Genomic DNA, 19,083 nt, shown 5'->3' with positions numbered 1-19,083 from the left:
GCTCAGATCCCTTGTACACTTCTGAAAATCCTGTCCTTCAGTAGGTTAATTGTCCAGATGCTCAGGGCTTCACAGAATTGGGCTGTATCCGTCAAACAGTATTCAGAGCCTAGCTTCAGGCACTGTCTCTCAAAAGATTGGTTGGATTTTGCAACTAGAAGTTAGACAGTGCTCATGGAGTCTCTTGTAATCCAGGGAAGATGAAAGGTGAAATACATTCTCAATACCACCCTTCAAATATTCTAGCTTCATGCCTAGACAGTCTCCTCTTAATAAGCAGAAAAATACAATTCATACTCTGCCTGAAGGAGATGTCTTGGTTTTATTTGCACCTATACTTTTCATCTATTGTTTTAATGAACAGTGAGTGTAAGTGGTGCCTAAGACAGAGGATTTTTTTTCCTTTAATGGAAAAATACCCTCCGTGATGGTTTGATAGGCCGTATAATTGTGTCTGGTAGAAACAGACACCAATCTCTATCCGTTATGTACACATGCATATAAAATAATAGTAGGGTAGCCTCTCCAAAAGATGTTTATTAGCTAGCTAGCATTTAAACTAGAGGCAGCACTAGTGAAAAGATGATAGGATCTAAAGGACTGTCTTTGTCACCACATAACTTCTAAGGGAACAGCAGATGTAATAATAGTAATAAACAGCAAAGTAAAGCACAAGGACGACTCTTTTTTTGTGTATGGCAGGAGGCATTATTTGTTGACAGTGCTCACTTTTTCAGCTGTTGGGCTACATTTGTCTCTGGTTTAATATCATTATAATGCAGATGAGTTATCTGGCTTACTATCATTATAAGGCAAGGGAGATACTCTCTTCCAGCTGGACTGATTCAGAGGACACATTTGAAGAACTCCCTAGTAACTAAGACAAAAACTTTTGGATTCCCGCTGGATGACCTGCTCAGAAACCATAACCGTGCCCCACACACATGCTAGTTAAGCAAGTTAAGCCCCTCGGCACCTCATGAGGTAGGTAAATGTTATTGCTCCCCACTTTCCAGATAGAGGAGACGAGGCACTGGGAGGTTAAATGGCACGTGCCATGGGTAATGCAGAAAGGCTGGCAAAATGGGGGGCACGGGAAGCGAGTTTCTCATTCCCTGCACTGGTGACTTCGTAGTGCAGTTCTGCTGCCTTACCCCAGCAAAGGTCCCTTCGCGGCACTATCCGGCAGCCAACCATGGCATTGGTTCCTGTTTTACACTCAAAACTGCTAAAGCTGAAGGATGCATACTGTTATGTCCAGGCTTTAACCTCTCAAAAGATGAATGGGTTATTTCTTTAATATTTTTGGTGCATCTTTATTGTAGTGATCTCCACCTGTCGATGTGAGAATTGTCAAGGTTTCAGCTCCAAGAAGAGCGATGTGTGGTAAATGCACTGACCTGGTGGCTCAGGAGAGAAGTGACAGGTTGGGGTACAGGGCAATCCTTTCTTTCAAATACTGTCCTCCCATGGCTCCTCTTCTTGCCAGTGATTTCAGGGCTGTATTTTCTCACTTTTACGACCAGACAAAACTCCATTCATGTCCGTTATTAACATGGTTGATGAAAGGGGAAAAGTTAATTTCAGTTTCTCTCAAGAATTTTGTTTCCAGTAAATCAGTGCAACCATCAGTGCGACTTAGGCAGCAATATCTGAGGCACAAGGGAAAACCTGGGTATTGTTGACAGCCTAGGGTTGACACTTCCCTGCCATCTTCTACATCCTATGAGATGGACATAAGAATTACCACTATGGTAAGCAGAAAATTTCACATGCCAACAAATAGTTACGGTTTTATTAGCATTTTTGATTTCTTTTCTGTTATTCATCTGAATCTTCATGGCCCACATCCAGTCAGATATGTAACAATCTTATCCTGCTTCTAACCCCAGTCATGTGTCTTCTTCATGTTCTACTCACCCTGCTGAGTTTGAGCTTGGAAACCAGAAGCTTTGATGAACATAATCTCTACCACAGCCAAAAAGTCACGGTGTTTTCTAAAAATAAGGAGCATGCAAACCTGGATATCACTGTCTTGTTGCTATCATGTTTCTACATTTGGGTTTTGCTGTCAGCGTTGTTAGCAAAGGAAAGGGAGATATCACAGGATGAAAAATGAAATGCCAAGCACGGAATCTTGTTACCATGCTCTCCAGCAACTTCAAAGGACTTACATCAACCTTAGAGTCAGAGGCCAGACAGAGTCTCATTGAATTGCACAGTATTATTCTTGGCCACTTAATCTCTGACATGCCTATGTTTCTGCAGAGAGAGGTTCTGGCAGATATCTCTCCCTCTTGATCCATAATGCCTGAAGGACAATGTGTTGATTGGGAGAGGCACATTGGGACATACAGTTTCTCTGTGGTCTGCACTTTCCTCACAGGGATAAGGAAAATCCTTGAAAGCCACCAGTGCTGCCCTCAACACTGTTTTTTCTGCTTCTGGAGAGAGAAAGTGACGGTCCCAGAGACACTGCCCATTCACCATGAGTTGATTGTACATGCTACACATAAGCTTCCCCTCACACTTTAGAGGCCAGGAGCTACATATCATGTGCTGTGCTCACGTTATATGGAGAACACATGCCTAAACCTCCCTGTTTTCACTACCCGTATACCCTGGGAGCCGTTTTCTGTGAGTCTGTGGGCTTCTTTGCTCTGCTTCATCATCACTCCTTACTTGTAATCGGGAAAAATAATGACCACTGACTTGAACGAACCACCTGCACTCTGTAACCAATCCTGTTGATCCTGGCCAGTCAACTGTCCTATCATGGATGAAGGTCGTATCCAGAGAAAGTAGAATTTGGACCCTAAAAGGAGGTCTTCTGCAAAAACCAATGGAAAGAAATGTGATCTTCATATGCCAAAGAAAATTAAAAGGATTTGCTCAAAAGCAGAGATTTTGAAAAGGAAAGGCCTCATTCAGTTCCCTTACAGGAGACGCACTGTCCAGACCTCCCCTTGCAAGTTGAATTAGTCTAATCCCTGGCAGCCCACGTGAGCACTGTCTCTGGTTGTCCATTGCACAGCAGGCATCACCAGCATGGCCGGCCCCAAATGAACATACAGCACCTTTTGGGTGAACAGTGAGTACATATTTTCAAGTATGAGAAATGACATGTGTCATAAAGCAAACAGGAGCTGGGGTGTGGGTTGGAAAGCAACCAGCACAGCAGGTTCCTCCAAGATGACTGTGCATGGAGTTGCCCACTGGAGGATGTGTCCTCCCCTTTACCCTCCAAAGAAGCAATAAAATAATCAGTTTTCTGGCTTTGCATCCAGATTAGACTGAAAAAGAACCAACAAGAAAGTTTTGTAAATGTCTTCTGCTTCAGTCACTGCTGGGCCAGCATGCTTAGCTAAAGACAGACCAATATATCAAATTAAAAAATATATAGGTGCCTGGAAATATTAATCTTGAGTATTTATCAATTGCATGACTGTTCTGGATGATGCGCAAGCCCACATGGCCCTTCGGGCCTCTCTTCCTTGATGAATGAGATTCGTTGCTCATAGCTAAGTGCACAACCATCTTTTCTTGTTTTTCTTCCTCTGGGACCATCTGGTTTCTTGTATATCCTGCCAGGCTGCTGGCATCAGATTCGCTGTAGTTTCCATCCAGCATCATAGTTTTCGAATGAGATATTCCACATGTACATGGAAACTAGGAACATAAACAAAAAAAAAAAAGCTGAACACTGGAAGAACACATTATCAACAGAAATGATGCCTTTCTATTAACAGACAACCTGCAAACAGTTGAGCTTGAAATTTTAGTTGAGATACTGTAAATTTCCCTTTGAACAAAAAAGTCACGTTTTTTGCTTGTGTTCCGAAGAGATGTAGTTTAGCTACACTGCTTGGACAAGCAACTTCAGAAAAGATTAGAAAAAAGCTTTAGTAGACATAAAAACTAACCAAAAGGTTTTCTTGGCTAGCTTTGTTCAGCCTTGCTGTCTTGAAATTCCTTATTTTGCAATCTTTGTTTATAAATATTCAAGCACAAGATGCAGTTTTGTCTGTGGAAATTACTACATGTTATGGGAGGCCTTGGAGAAAGCCATTGGAAAATTTTGTCACAGGAGTCTGTGGAATTTATTCCAGACACTTTTTAAAATGTATCTAACTAAATTTTTGATGGGATGTCAATTAGGAAAGGTATTGAGCTCATAGGTGGTCTATTCCGTACTTCAAGGAAGTCATAGGAAACAGTGCAAGGGGAAGAGAAGGACATGCAAAGCCAACAGAGTCATTTGGAGGGGGAAATATCATGGTCAAATCATATGAAAGATGATGTGTGCAATGGCATTTCTGAAAGGCTGATGATACAGATATCTCCCAGAGTCAAAGGCAATAGGTGACCATGTCACCTGTGAACTAACGTGGGGAGTTCCTAATGGGAAGAAAGAAGCTGTAAAACATGGTGATGTTCTGGGTGGGTGAGTACTGAAAAAAATTGGTCCCAAGCCTTAGTGTTCAAAAGGTGATGGAGTTTTGTTTAATTACAAAGAAGAAGTGCTCACAGATCTGTACGATAATTCAGGCTGGAAAAGACCCCAACTCATAGCAGGCCCAGGCTGCTCAGGGCTGTATCTAGTCAGGTCTCGAAAACCTCCAAGGATGCAGGATAAGACCTTTCATAGCACATTAAAAAGTACAAGCATAAACTTGGCTGACTGTTGTTTGTGTTTGGTAATGAGGGACAACGTCACTATTACATCCATTGAATCTAGTTTCTGGAGTGAAGCTGACTGTAGAGGGAGGAAATTAATTTGCTCCAATTAACACCTTTAGCTTAAAAATATAGCAATTGTGGCAGCTGCAGTGAAGTATCAGATTTGATACTTTCCCCTCTTGTCATCCCCACACTGTTCCAGGTTGCAGTCTTCCACAGTTAAGGCCACACTCTCCCCTTCTCTGATGTTTCTGTGAAGACCTGTGAAACCAGCTCCTGTTTTTCTGGTGTTAGCAATTCAGCCTGAGGGGGAGTGGTCTAAACAGATCCAATTATACACACATGGATGTCAGTGTTTCCCCATTCATAGACACAAGCCAGTCAATATAAAGACCAGATCAGCTGTAAGAAAAAAAAGAATAAAATGGATGAACAAAACAAAGTTTTTCCCACCTTGTCCCGCAGTTTCCTCTCCTTCCGCTCTTGCACCGTAGTCAGATAATTCACTGCTGCGTATTCCAGCACCGAAAGGAAGACAAACACAAAACTGACCCACAGGTAAATGTCCACTGCTTTGATGTAGGAAACACGAGGCATGGAGGCATTCACCCCAGTGATGATTGTAGACATGGTCAGCACAGTGGTTATCCCTGGAAAGAACCGAGAGAAATAGGTGTTACTGACTCATACAGTCTATAAGGCTTTTGTCTTAAGAAAAACAGAAATTATGCTCCAAATGATGCTCTGTAAGATATCAGACATGAAAGAAATTTGTGATAAGTATCTCTCCTGCCAATGCAGAACTGTTTCACTACCTGCACTTCTGTGCGCACGATGGGTTTAGTTTTGAGGAGCAGTGGAGCAGCCATCATTTTGCTAGGAACAGCATTCAACTCCCTCCTTAACTGCTAGAGTTTTAACACTGTGCTTAGAGCCAGGTCTGCTAAGACCAGTGGTGACAGGGACTCCTGTTTCCTAGCTGTACCAATCTGTGTTACAGGCACTGCCAGAATGCAACTTAGAATTGACCTTTGGTCACAGCTAAAGAGGATTTGATCTAAATCACTGATCCTAAAAGGGATGTGCAATAATGATAAAATGTTTTTCATGAAACTATGCAAAAGAAAAGTGTTATGTTTTTACCTCCAGGCATATTTGTCTACAGTTCAAGCTGTGGGGATCAAAAAGTTTTGAACAACCACTGTATTATATATAGAGATGTGTGCATGTATATGTGTTTCTAAACACATGTGTATTTATGTCTATATACATACCTCTGTGTGTGAATGTGTACATATATTGAGACAGATATAGTTAAAATCCTGCAAAATAGTATATACTTTGGATTGTCATGGAGAGAAGGATATTTACAAGTTCCCAAAGTCATTTCAGTAGAGAAAACAGAGCCAAAAAACATTCATAGTTACTTCAGCCATTTCAAAAGAATGACCACTGTAAACACAGCTACTGTTGTTCACTTTTCGTCAGGATCTAATATTTTTTGAATAATAGCCACCAAACACATTTATTTCGGTGGAGCAGACTCTTGCCTGCCTCTTCTTGTATGTTTGCTGCAATGCATAGCTCTCTAAGTGAGACAAACTTGTGGGCTAAAATACTGGGTTTATGCTTTTAGTATTGGAAGCCTTACATATTAACATTCAGAGATTTTCTCCTACCACGTTTTTGCCTTCCTCTAACCTATGCATGGAGTGATAAATAATTCAGCTCTTTATGCTCAGCCGAAAGAATTTCTTCCAGTCCTGATGTAGACAAAGCTCCTCCTGATCGGTTTTAGGTGTCCGGAGGGGTAGATTGCTGTGCACAGGATTTTCAAGCAGCTCCTTCTTTGCTTTCCCACTCCCTCAAATGAGAGACCTCCCTACCCCAGAAACGTTGGACCCTCAGTGCGAGGGCCCCTTGGAAGTGGAGAAACACAACCTCCGCCTCACCTTGGGGCTGGTGGCCTCTCATCCTCAGCCCTGCAGATGTGAGAGGAAAGCCCCGTTCCCTTCACTGCCCTGCTGTTGTCTGAAACCTGATATTCCAGAGATGCCCTGAGTGTCCCCAGGGGCACACCAGATGGAGGGACACCTAAGTGTGCAGGTGCTGATAGGACTAGATCCTTGCTGCCTTTCTTTCCCAACTTTGTGAAGATGTGCCACATCAGCTCCCTACAGGCAGCCTGGAGAAAACCACCAGCCACAGCACTAGTGCTGACTGGTTGGGAAGACCTAGCTAGGATACCCGCTGTGGCAGCTGGGACATGACAGGATCCTGCTCATGAAAGGCACTCATGAAAACTCTAACAGAAGCCTTTAACTCCCTGTAGAGGCCTAAACTCCTGTAAAACTCTACCTTCACCGATGGCGATGTGTGTCAGAACTGCAGGACTGCACAATGGGGAAAATTTTTGATTCATTGGCTCATAAATACTGAAACCTCTCTTCTCTGCCCAACTTTATTTTTAAAACCACATCCCTCTCTGTCCTAAGCTAAGTATAGATCAGGATGACTGTTTAGCAATGAAGGACTTAAGACAAACTGCAAGTTTTACATTATATTAACCATCATCCAAACCAAACATTTGCTTGTCCAGTATCTTTAACCATCAAAAAGAATAGTTTCCTTTCCTGACAAAATTTTCACATTCAAAGATTTTCACACAGTCGTGGCTTGTTGCAGTTGTTCTCACCCAAAGAGACTCTGGCAGGAACTGCTCGGCGATCGATCCAGAAGGACACCCAGGACAACATGACCATAAGGGTGGCAGGGAAGTAGGTTTGGAGCAAGAAGAAGAAGATGTGTCGTCGTAAAGTGAAGTTTATATAGAGGCGATTGTACCAACCTTTGAGAGAGGAGGAAAGCCAGAATCGGTGAGAACAGCCTGGATGGCAGGCACAGAGAGACAAGATTTTTCTTTTGATCTTTTATTTCTAAAGGGTAGAGAAAAGAGAAACTGATCTTTCAAAACATGTGTTGTCCAGACAGTGGAGACTACATTTCAGTGACATGTAATCCCAAGAGCTCTCTCACAAGTAGTTAATACAGCATTAGGTTTAGCAATAGCATTAAATCAGAAAAGGCCAATACCTGTGCTACTGTAGAAAGCCAGTCTCGACGTAGTGTGAAATTTTTGTATCAAAAACTGAGACAAAGTAATCTTTTCATCAGTCTTCAGAGATTCATTCCCATTTTTCCAATACAGCATCAGATCTTCATCAGTGTAAGCATCTTAGGGAAAGAAGAAACGCGATGTATTGTGACTTTGGCTTGGAGGAGAAACAAACCCAGTCAAAATTAACAAGCACAAAGACATCTTTGACATGAAGTAATGCCACAAATAAGTTTGCTAACAAGAGCAAGTTAAAAAGATCTTGTCATATGATATACTATAACCACAACAACAAAAATCCAGGCAAGGGACTGGGCGAACTGGGTTTGCTCAGCTGGAAGAAGAGCAGTCTGTGGTGGGACCTAACTGCTGCCCTGCTGGGGGTCATAAAGAAGATGGCAGCAGGCTTTTCTCAGACTCTTCTCCAAGATGAAAAGCGCAAGGATGAGAGGCAAGGGATGCAAGTTGCAGCAAAGGATTTTTTCCCAGCAGGTAAAAGGAAACTTTTTCAGGACGAGGGCTGTCAAACCTTTCAACAGGTTGCACAGAAAAGTTGTGGAGCCTCCATTACCTTGCAGATGTCCAAAACCCAGCTGGACGCAGTCCTGAGCAACCCACTATAAAGCTCTCCCTGCTCCGAGCAGGGTATTGGAGCAGCTGACCTCTAGACAAGCTTAAATTACCCTATGATTCTGTTGTTTGTAAACAAAAATTTTCAGTTAAATAGCTGTGAGGACCTCAAAACAACTAGATGTTAGTCTTGCCTCACCCTGGAGAAATTTTACTGAACAGGCACGAAAATCTTACTGTTCACTTTCTCCACAGAACTCCTTCCCAAAGAAGCTGATCCCAGGTCACAGTGTTTGCAGGATCAGGATTATATCATATATAAACCACATTGGTGATGAAATTCAGAGAAAATCAATGATCGTTACAATGAACTTTTTATTGTGACCCTTGAAACCATCACCTTTCCATCAGAAGCAATGAACAGAGCAAAGCTTCTCCCCCAGATTTCTCATCAGCAAGTTGCTGAGAACCTGTGTATGTTGAACATTTATGTTGGCAATCTTTTTTGAAAGTGCCATCTACTAAAACGCTTTGCTTGCAAACTCCCATCTTGCAGCATAAGGGCTAGATATACAACACGGTATTAATACATCTGATGAACTATTTCGTCAGGCTCTAAAATAGACTGTATTCTGAAATGTGTCCAGTCTATGTTTGTGCAGCCAACCATGGAGCATGTCCAACTAGAAAGACAGACACAACGTACAGCTTTCCAGCTCCAGGGAACATGTCTGAGTGTCCAGGGGGAAGCGGCTGAAGTCCATGTTGCACATTGCTGTCACTGTGATCCTAGAAGTCAAAAATGAGAAACGTTGGTTTTCATGAGGAGCAATGAAGGGAGATTGTATCACAGATAAATCATTCTGCAGCTTTAAAGCCAACAATTATGCATAATGTTAGCATAAAATCCCCAGGAAAATGCCTAACAATTCTCCAAGTCCAAGTGAGATGGATTATACACAGAAACTCTAAAGGAAGCTGTAATTTCAATATCTATCAAGAAACTAAACCACTATCTTGGACATTACAGTAATACTAACGTCAGCACAGATAATTCCACTGTGTTTTATATCCAACTATTTCCTTACAAGGCAACAACACAAAATAGCTTCACCAACTACTTTCAAAGGTTCCCTTATGTCCAGTTTGAATAAGGTTTCCCAATTGCTCAGTTCCCTTTGTAGTCACCCCAACAATGACTCAAGCCTGAGGAACATGACTATCCTCATTGCAAGACACAAAATTCCTCCAGTATATACGTTATTAAGGCAAATGCAGTTTCTCTGAGTCCTCGATTAAATTCTTTTAATCTGGGGGGTGTATTTCTGGGGCAGGGGATGTAAAATGGGTGCAGCTGTTTTTCAACAAGTGAGATTTGCCTCTGTTAAGTTCATGTCAGCTAAAAAGCTGCAGCAATCACAGATCCAGTTTTTAAATTAGTCCAGTTGTGCACAAGATTACGTAACAAGTTTTCCAGAGGGCGGGTGAACTGTCTCTTGTGGACAGATTTGCAGTGGAGCTCCTGATTTACTAGGGGCAAATCAGCTGTGAGTCATCGTTTCAGAGGCCGACTTACGTTGGCCATGACCATTTACTAGATTCACTGCAGATGTTGATAAAGAACTTTTCTTCTGTTCAAGGGATTGTGATCCAAATCCTACTCTGACCTACACACTGATCGCCCCTGAAAAGCACACGCTGTTCATTTTGACCATAAAACTTGAGCAAAATTTTGCCATATGAGCAAAACTCAAAGAAGCTTTTTGGGATATGCTGTAGAAGGTATACTTTAGCAATGACTTCCCCTATTTGTGTGCAGCATTTAAGCATTTTATAACTCAGTCCCGTTATAATGTGCTATTTTCTTTCATTGGGGTCACCTAAACTGTGGCACAACACGTGGTCATTAACAATTCATTTGTCAGGGACAGCACAGAAACTCAGAACATCAATAAAGTATTCCCTGATTAGAGTGCAGTGTTCCGGTGGCCTTGAAAGGTCAAGGCCCAAATGAGGAACGAAAGGTCCCTCAGCCCAGTGCCAACCCCATGCAGACACCTCAAGACACCTGAGGGCATTTCCAGCACCAATGGACACCCATGCTTGGTCAGCCAGATCACGTTCTGAGTATCCTAAACACCACCAGGCCCGAATACCGTGCAGATTCTCATTCTTCTTGTGGTTTAGGTACCAAATTATCCATTTAACTCTTGTGTGGTCAGCTGTGGTTAATTCACATCCTTCTCTCTTGCAGGTAACATTAGAAAGTCACATCACCTCCTTGACAGCTCACAGAAAATTTTGAAAGTAAATACTCTGCACGTGGGCAAATGAGCAGATCTGACCAGAGACAATGTTTGCCATTAAAAATACTTGTTACTTCGTTTTGGTTGCTGGGTACTGCTAACAAGTGGCATGCTGCTGGCTTCAGCACGAGAGCTGCAGAGTATGAGCAATGGAAACCGATACTCAGTTCCACCAAGCAACATCTGTCAAAAACATTCCTACCCTCCTCCTGCTCATCTCCTCCCAGTGCTGACCCAAGCTTACATCTAACCTCCTCCTTCATTTTTCTTTCTCCTTCTTGTCTTTCCTGCTACATGGCACCTTCATCCTCATCCAGTTCTAACAAAATACACAATGTCTTTAGGGGCTTAGTTAAGGTGTGGGCAATCAGACCTTTCATGCAATAAATGTATTTATTACATGCATTCAAAACAGGGAAAGTGTTCCTAAGTGTTTGGTCAAGATGTGGTTTTCGTCATTAAGACCAGGCAAAACAAAGTGGCCATATGGTGCCTTCTCTCTTTCTTACACGCATACATGTTTCTTTGTGGTTTTAATAATTTGTCCAGAGCTTTTTAAAGTAAATTTAGTAGAATTGTATTTGGACTATGAAACCAGTGAACTTTAGAGCCCTCTGGTTCAGTGGGATATATTCCTACTTCGGACAATGTTGCCCACTGTGCTCAGTCTTCAAAGAGAAATAACCTCCTGAATCAAACTTTATATACAGCCTTTCTGAGTTTTTGAGAATTATTTTACCATAGCTGAAGTGAATAAGTTCCAGAAAGATCCTAGAACAGAAATCCTTGGCTACAAAGCATTCAAAGGTCACTGTACACTGAGAGCATTTTTTCTGTCCTATGGAAATGTCCTTTTGTCTGGGCTCTTGAGCTTTTCTCCTCTGGCAATGTATTTTTCTCTGCATCTCTTTTTCCATTCATCTGAAGGAAATGAAATCTGCCGGGATGCTGATGTGAGCAGCCGTAGAGATGGCCTGGTTAGAAAGGGGAAATTACTGAGCAAAAGAAAATGTCTGCTGAAAAATATTGATGGAGAAAGGCCTGCCAGCCTAGGAACCAGACACGTCCCTGAGAAGCACAGCCAGCCCTTTTGAAGTGCAGATGGGGTAAACAGAAACTGGAGACATCCTGAGATGTCATTGATAAGCACACAAAAAAGGATTGTAAAAGTATTGTCTGAAAAGGTGGAAAACAGTCTGGAAAATAAAAATTGTTCTCAAAGAACAGAAAATATCATCATCTATTGGCAATCACAGGTGAAAAATAAAAATTAACAGCACCTATTGGCTGCTTGAAGTGGTCTCTGTGACATAAGGAGGACATAATTTTTATCTAAAATGGAGCCTCTCTCTCTCTCAGAACTTCCCATGCTGCCTGTACTTTTCCATTCCTAAACAGGTTGAATTCACTGCATGAACTTTCTACCAGCTCTTGGGATGTCATTGGGGATGCCCGTCTGACTCCAGACTCTGTGATGCAGAGCATTTCTGAAGTGAGACTCTGTCTGTTGTCTCATTGGTCCACCTCTGAGCCTACTTTTGGAGTTGTTTCAGTCTGTCTTCCCAACCATGGGATGATTTGGTTCAGTTGATGATAGTATCACTTGATACCAGTATTATACACCCATACAAGCAATGCATCATAAGAATACCTCCTGTTATATTGTTGATCAGCTGCCCCACTAATGATACGTCTATAGTAACCTGTAATAGTATATACCTAGTCAGTTATTGCTGTTATTGGCTGTTGCTCTATGATTGATTGATACTGTATTATTGATTGCTGATAGTAATTTTTGATAGCATTACATATATATATTCACTTGATTAATCATAGGTATACTTGCTAGTGGTGATTATATGGCAGTTTACTTGCTAGTGGTGATTTTTGTGGTACTTTTGGTAATCTGTAATAAGGTAGAGGAGTTTAGAGGATTAAGTCTCCATGTCCTTGTGTACTACAGAAACCCTCAAACCCACAGTCATGGTCTGTGTATACCCACAGGCCGAGTAACCCTTCAGGTCATGCCTCGGGATTCTTCCAGCCAACAAATCTGCTAGAAAACTCGGGACTATAGGGCGCCTTTAATACTGCCATTCCAGCTTCAATAAACTTAAATCTTTACATCAACACGCAAATGCCAACTAAAAAAAAAAAAAAAAAAGTTTTTCTAGACAAACAGGAAGCAAAATAGGATAATTATAGAGGTCACCATCTGGTATATCAGCAGCTTCCAGTTTAATCACACATTGACCCTGGGACAAAAATTCCCGCGCGACTAAGCCCTCCTCTGACTGCAAAGAATTAGGGGAATGCTTCCCCTGGGAAGAGATGATCCTGTTACTGCCCACAGCATGGTTTCCTGCAGCTTCCTGTGAAGCACCTTATACTGGACGTGCTGGAAACAGGGCTCTGCATTAGCAGTGGGAGCAGGAGGGTTGGCAGTAGCAGTGCTGGTGGTCACCAAAGCTGCATCAGGAGCAAAACTGACAGTGAAGTCCCATGGGGTGTACAGGAGTAGCACCATTACCTCATGCTGTAGAGGACATGACCGTCAGGGAACACTCGCAGCATGATGTTGTCCGTAGTAGTGTCATGAATGAAAGACCTTTTGGAGTGCACGAAGAAGACATCAGGGACCCAGATCTTCTTCACCAGCCTGCCATCGAAGGTCATGCTCTTGTTGTTGGTGCTGGGAAACGAGAGACGCTCGTCCTTCCAGTAGTGCCTTAAGTACAGAGTCATAGTGAAATCCTTCGCGAAAAACGAAAAGGACCAGAAAGAGGTCTGTCAGTCTTGCTTTCTACACCTAGGAAGCACTGGAAAGAAAACTCACTCCTACCAAGTAGATGAAATCCCTCCCCTCTCTGTTTTTTCCCTAGAGCAATGCTCTTTGTAAATAGGTTTTCCTGATAAAATAATTTCAGCCAAAACAAAACATAACCCCCCAATCAATGTATTACAGTACTCAGTAATGTTCAGTCCTGAAAGCGATATAAATATGCCCCAAGAGAAGCAGTGCCCTGCAGAAATGATTCTTCAATCCTGGCAAAATTGTCCTGAAGGACTATGGTATCAATAGCATGTTCAAGAGGAAAAACTTTAAAAATCAGCTTAATGGTCAGGCTAAACACTAAGCAATTTATCCCCCCAAAACCTAGATTGCTGCGAACAGCAACTGAGGGAACTGTTTTTCCTACTGTACAAGCGTATAAATAAAGCTCTCTTTTAAGCTCGTTGAGGGGCAGGAGTCACAAAAAGGAAAGCATCTGTTTGTTGATCCTGACCTGGCAGCTGCTGCTTTCAGAGCTGAATCTACTCTCTCATGCTGAGAGATCAAATACACTTGTTTTCTTTATATTCCCAATTAAGTGAGCGGTTATGGGAGCCACAGCTGCCAAGCCTGGACAGGCAGCAACAGAGGCTGGGATCTCTTCCTAACCACACAGCTTTCTAAAACCACCACCACCACCTCATTTTGCTTTGCCAATGACAAACCATCAGTAAATCTGACTGTCTCTTTCAAAGGGCTGCCTGGCAGCAGTCTTGCATTGCCAATAGGTTTTTCACGAATTTGTCAAAGAAATCGCCAGCGCCAGCCCTCGCCTTGCTGCATGGGGCAGAGCTAGCTAGACATGTCCCTCTCTGACCATGGCAGAGACCTGCTGTAGGGACAGGCTCTCCCACCTGCAGGTCCCCACCTTGGCAGACTAGCCCCAGTCTCCATTGCTTCTCCCCCTAGGGATGCTGCCAGCTCCTGTTCCCTAGAGGATACTGGCCACCTTGCCCTTACAGCTATAGCCCCAAAGAAAATCTTCCAGCGACTGCTGCCACTGGCAGCATTTAGGCTGCAACCTGGCTGGAAAAGCCAACCTCAGGGGCTGGACAAGGAAAGCACATCAGCTTGACCAGAGCTGGGAAAAAGGAAAGCAAGGAAGAGGGACAACTAATGATTTCTTAGGAGACAGTGCCACTTACACCAGAAGGGAAAAAAGAGGTCAAAATGAGCCTGGCTATTCAGGTCACCAGCCCTGGGGCAGCCTTCTGGCCATGATGCAAGAGGAGGGCCAGGCACTACTGATTATTCTCCTATTTAAGGTCCCTTTTTCCTTCATATTTTGATCTTTATCTGAAATACAGAGGTAAGCCTTTGAACACCTGGTTTTATCAAGTCTTTAGTTCTGAGTATCAGCTTCTTTGAATTCGACAAATGCTACCTTTACTTTCATCTGACCAATAATTTGAAATCCATAGGTTTCCCGTGCGAGGGACTTTTTATGACTAGGAATAATTGAGGCTTAAAAGTGGATTACGTACCATGTCAACCTCAGAAATACTGTCCAAGCTTTCAACTTGCACATCCACCCCAACAGGAATTGCTGGGCCTGTAGAGAATGAGATTTAGATATGTAAATAACTGTTCTTTTATATCATCTGCATTTAATTAGCACTACAAGGTAGCAAGCAAAATACTTCTGAGCTTATGTTATACTCTTCTGTCCGTGATTCTTCATGAGGGGGCTGGAGGAATAACCATGTAAGGCCCTTTTTGAAACACTGAATTATCTTCCCTTGGCATGTGCTGCAATGTTGACATTGCCCAGCTAATCCAGCGCTTGGATGAAACATTTGCATATGGTTTTAAAAGCTGAGCCACCCCATCATAGATTTTAGGCCTTTATGAACAAATTCAGCCCCAAGAACAGGCGACTGAGAAGAGGAAACTGCAAGCAATGAGCTCTTCCTTGTGGGTTTCTCATTTCTTATCAACATGACAAGCTACATTAAACTTTCAAGAATCCATCACTGTTTTCATTCATATGACTCATTGATGATGTTAATAATTTTCCACAGTAATTTTAAAATTAGCAAGCAGAGAATTCACAAAGAGTAAATAAGTGGAAAACATCCCATAAGAAATACGTACTCCTTGTATCAAAATGTCACTGTAGACTGCTGCTCATTAATGACCAGGACCTCCTCAGGTTACTCAAGTTCCCCACACATAGCGTGTCCTCACACAGTTTTTTCCCTTTTCTGGTGCACTGAGGAGGTAAGTGCCCACAGAGACGTGCACACCAAGCACGCCCCACTAAGACAGGTCAGCAGGAACTGCTGAGAAACTGTCCAGGTGGATCCACTGTTACCTTGAGCTCTCAGTGTGTGGCAGTGGGTCTCACAGGGCTCACACCGATGTGTGTACCTAGAGCGTATCTCCAGCCTGGGCACTGTCAGTGAGACAGACCATGGCAAAGGAAGTAGCAGCTCTGCAGACATGTCTGGGACTTGTCCAGCAGAAATGAATTTTCCGAGGACCACAGTGGCCTCCATGAAGGTTTGTAAAGATTTTTAGCACATAGATTGGAACCTGATTAGCAGCTGGATGGTATTTAAGAGGCACCACAATCCCTCTGTAGATCCTGACCCATATTTGTGCAGTGCCATGCACAGCAGGGCCTGCTGCATGTATGTATTTAGCTACAGTAGCATCTTCCTCAAGACTATGTCCAAGCCTAACAAGAGAGCAGAACTGCTGGTTTGAGAGTGCGGAACACTTTTGCAAGCTGCCATCTGTCCTGCTCCTGTACCTGCAGCAGCGTGCACAGACTCCCTGCATCTTCAGGGCTTTTGAACACAGCCGTATGTTTGCCTCTGCTGGAGGAGAAAGAAGCACCAACTCGGCTTCGCTAGGGAAAGGGTAATTGCAAAGCCCATGAGACAAGCTGATTACTGCAACTGGCCCTGATACAGATTTTGCTAGGGCTTTGATAAGCCAGCCACACTGAATTACAGCAGAGCGTGCTGGCGGTGACACTGTCCCTTTTCTGCACGCACGGCTCCAACCTGTTGTGCCCACACTGTCCATCAGCATCTGTGCTGGGTACAGGCACCCTTAAGTGAGCCCTATGGAGCAGGACCAGGCTCCTCAGCACCACCAATTCCAATTTAAGTGACTGTTGCCCCCAGCACTGAAGCTGAAACATGGCTAACCCAGCACTTTCAGATGACTCCGAGATGCTTACAAACACCTACACGTCACATTCAGACACACAGCTGTGTGTGCCATGCTTAAAAAAACATGCCAGCAAACATTTGCTCACTCCTATTCATGTCTTGGTGGCATCTGTCCAAGCTGAAGGGCGCTTGCAGGAAAATTTACTTAGGGAGAAATTCAAATTAATCAGCACTGGCATGTTTCTCAGGAGCCCAGAGACTAAGATTTTTCACTCCAATGACATCTGACTCCCTTTTGGTTGCTTATGTATTATAAGGAATCACTGGAGGCCAAGGAAATTCTCACCCTGTTGGTGTTCAGTTCCCCTTCTCCCAGTTACTCTTTGAAACTGGGAAAAATCACAAAGCCCCAGTCTGCACCCACTGATGAAATGCAGACATGCTGTCATGACCGCATCTAGCAGTGGGGCTGAGTAGTTCTGAAGGTTTTTTTCCTTTTGCATACAGGGCTTCACAACACAGCTGTGCTCATTCAGCAGGAGAGAACAATCCTCAGTCCCCCTCCCAAATTTTACAGGGAACAACTTTCAGCAACGGGTGCAGTTGCATAGAGGAGCAGACTGAGATTGCATGGGACCTTCTGTAAGACTCTTCAGCTTACCGACCCACAGAAAAGTAACTCAGCCAAAACCAAGAACAGCAGCAGCAATTGGACTATTTTCTTCCAAATCTGTGACTTGATTCAGCCCTGGGAAAGACCTGTCAGGTGGCCAAGTTGGCTGCCAGGGCCAGAGGAGAGATACATGGAAGGGGATAGCAGGACAGAGAGCCCTCTGCCTTTGGTGGCACCGGCTCAGCTCCTCACAAGCCAGTCCTTGCCTGCTGGGCCAGGAAATGTACTCGGTCCCTACTGATCTGGCCACAGGATGTGACCATTCATCAGCCAGCGTATTCCATCTCAGACTATCGTAACTCATCAAAGAGGGGCAAATCCATGGTAAAATCACAGATATCTTTTCCTTGTTGCTTCTGCCACATGTCCTTTCTTTTGACTGGCTCCTTGCTCTGGGAAGAGACTTTGTTTATGTCCCTGGGAGATGTGTCATTCTTAACACACAATCCAGAATCCTGCAGACAATGACCAGCACATGGCCCTTCTGTCACCCCACAAGTGCATCATCTTCTGGGTTTGGCCAAAGGAAACAGTGGCTTCATTATGTGGAAATATCGTGACAATGGTTTTGCGGTATTCTGCGCTCCTTTGTCCTCTTCAGTTGAGTAGTTGTGGAGCATGATAAGGTATAATAAGCAAATTAGCTTTTAGAGTGCTGTTTTTAAGGAGGTGTTTTGTTACTTCTGGTTCTTTCAGTTGACCTAGTAAGTCATGCTTCAGCTCTCTACAAACCCTGCCTGTCTTACATACAGTATTTTAATGTAGTCCTTTTCAATCTGAAATCACTCTGTGAGTTTATACCTTGGTTGCAGCCTCACTTCTTTCTACTCTCTATGATTATTTAGGACATTGAGTAAACAAAAGTTAAAAACAATACCAAGAGAAAGATTTTCTATATGACATTCCTCCTGCTCAGTAAAATGTGTTTTGTTGGGTTTTTTTAAACAAGGTAGACTGTGTACCAAAAAACATTGTATCTGTGGTGATAACGCATTTTGATGTGCAGTATATACAAGAGGGAAACAACACAAGCTTGCTGATAGTGCCCTGTTGGTAGCCGGTTAGTCTTTCTTTGCTCAGATACCTCATGAAGTCATGCATGGTGATCAAGGAGATCCTGGGAAACAATTCAAATACTTATCTATTCCTTTAATGTCTTTAAATACTCAATAGCTCTTCAGTGTAGCCATATTTTTGATACTTAAACTTAGGCCTCTGCAAGAGCAAGGCACAATGCTCAGAGAAAGACACTTTGGAAAGGCTCCACGGTCCAACACAGCATACATCAGGGCAGGCAGGAGAATGCCGTGAGTCCTGCCTCTGGCTCTCACTCTAGAAAACACTTGTGATTAATATTATTGTCATACACACCTGTTGACATTGCAGTAGTGCCCAACACTGCTGCCATCCTAAACAGCCATGTCGTGGTAGGCACGATGCTAACAGAAAAGACACAGTCTGTGCCAGGACGGTTTCACAGCACAATCGGGCTATGCCAGAAGAGGAAGGCAGTGGTCATCTGTGGTACTTCCCACTGGATCTCCCTAATGCTGAGGGGCTGCGTGCCCAGCACAGGCTGGGCAGCCCCCACCCCACCCATCCCACACCCACTCCTGCAACCTCCAGACTGCAAGAGACACTCTCTGTGTATGAATGCTTAATTTAGCCTCGATTCAGGAAATCAACACCCATCCAAAGTCTATTTACTGCTGTGATTTCCACGCTTGACTGAACACTAATCACAGTTAAAAAAAAACCCAAACACACCACCAAACACAAAAAAC

General features: G+C 43.3%; 1 protein-coding gene across 1 annotated transcript in view; it reads right to left on the bottom strand.

The window, feature by feature from the left end:
- Positions 1-3,360: 3,360 nt before the first annotated feature.
- Positions 3,361-19,083, bottom strand: part of LOC104349712 (gamma-aminobutyric acid receptor subunit rho-2) — a 34,045-nt gene continuing 18,322 nt past the window's right edge. The window contains exons 3-9 of the mRNA XM_086461384.1: positions 14,989-15,056; positions 13,202-13,425; positions 9,072-9,154; positions 7,774-7,914; positions 7,376-7,528; positions 5,134-5,330; positions 3,361-3,669 (exon numbers count right to left, since the gene is read on the bottom strand). Coding sequence (XP_086317510.1) covers positions 3,361-3,669; positions 5,134-5,330; positions 7,376-7,528; positions 7,774-7,914; positions 9,072-9,154; positions 13,202-13,425; positions 14,989-15,056 — 1,175 coding nt within the window. The remainder of the gene's footprint in view (positions 3,670-5,133; positions 5,331-7,375; positions 7,529-7,773; positions 7,915-9,071; positions 9,155-13,201; positions 13,426-14,988; positions 15,057-19,083) is intronic.

Source organism: Leptosomus discolor, chromosome 2, assembly GCF_034619465.1.
Source record: "Leptosomus discolor isolate bLepDis1 chromosome 2, bLepDis1.hap2, whole genome shotgun sequence".
Taxonomy (NCBI): domain Eukaryota; kingdom Metazoa; phylum Chordata; class Aves; order Leptosomiformes; family Leptosomidae; genus Leptosomus; species Leptosomus discolor.
The sequence above is the reverse complement of the archived record's forward strand: the minus strand, read 5'-3'. Positions and strand labels throughout refer to the sequence as shown.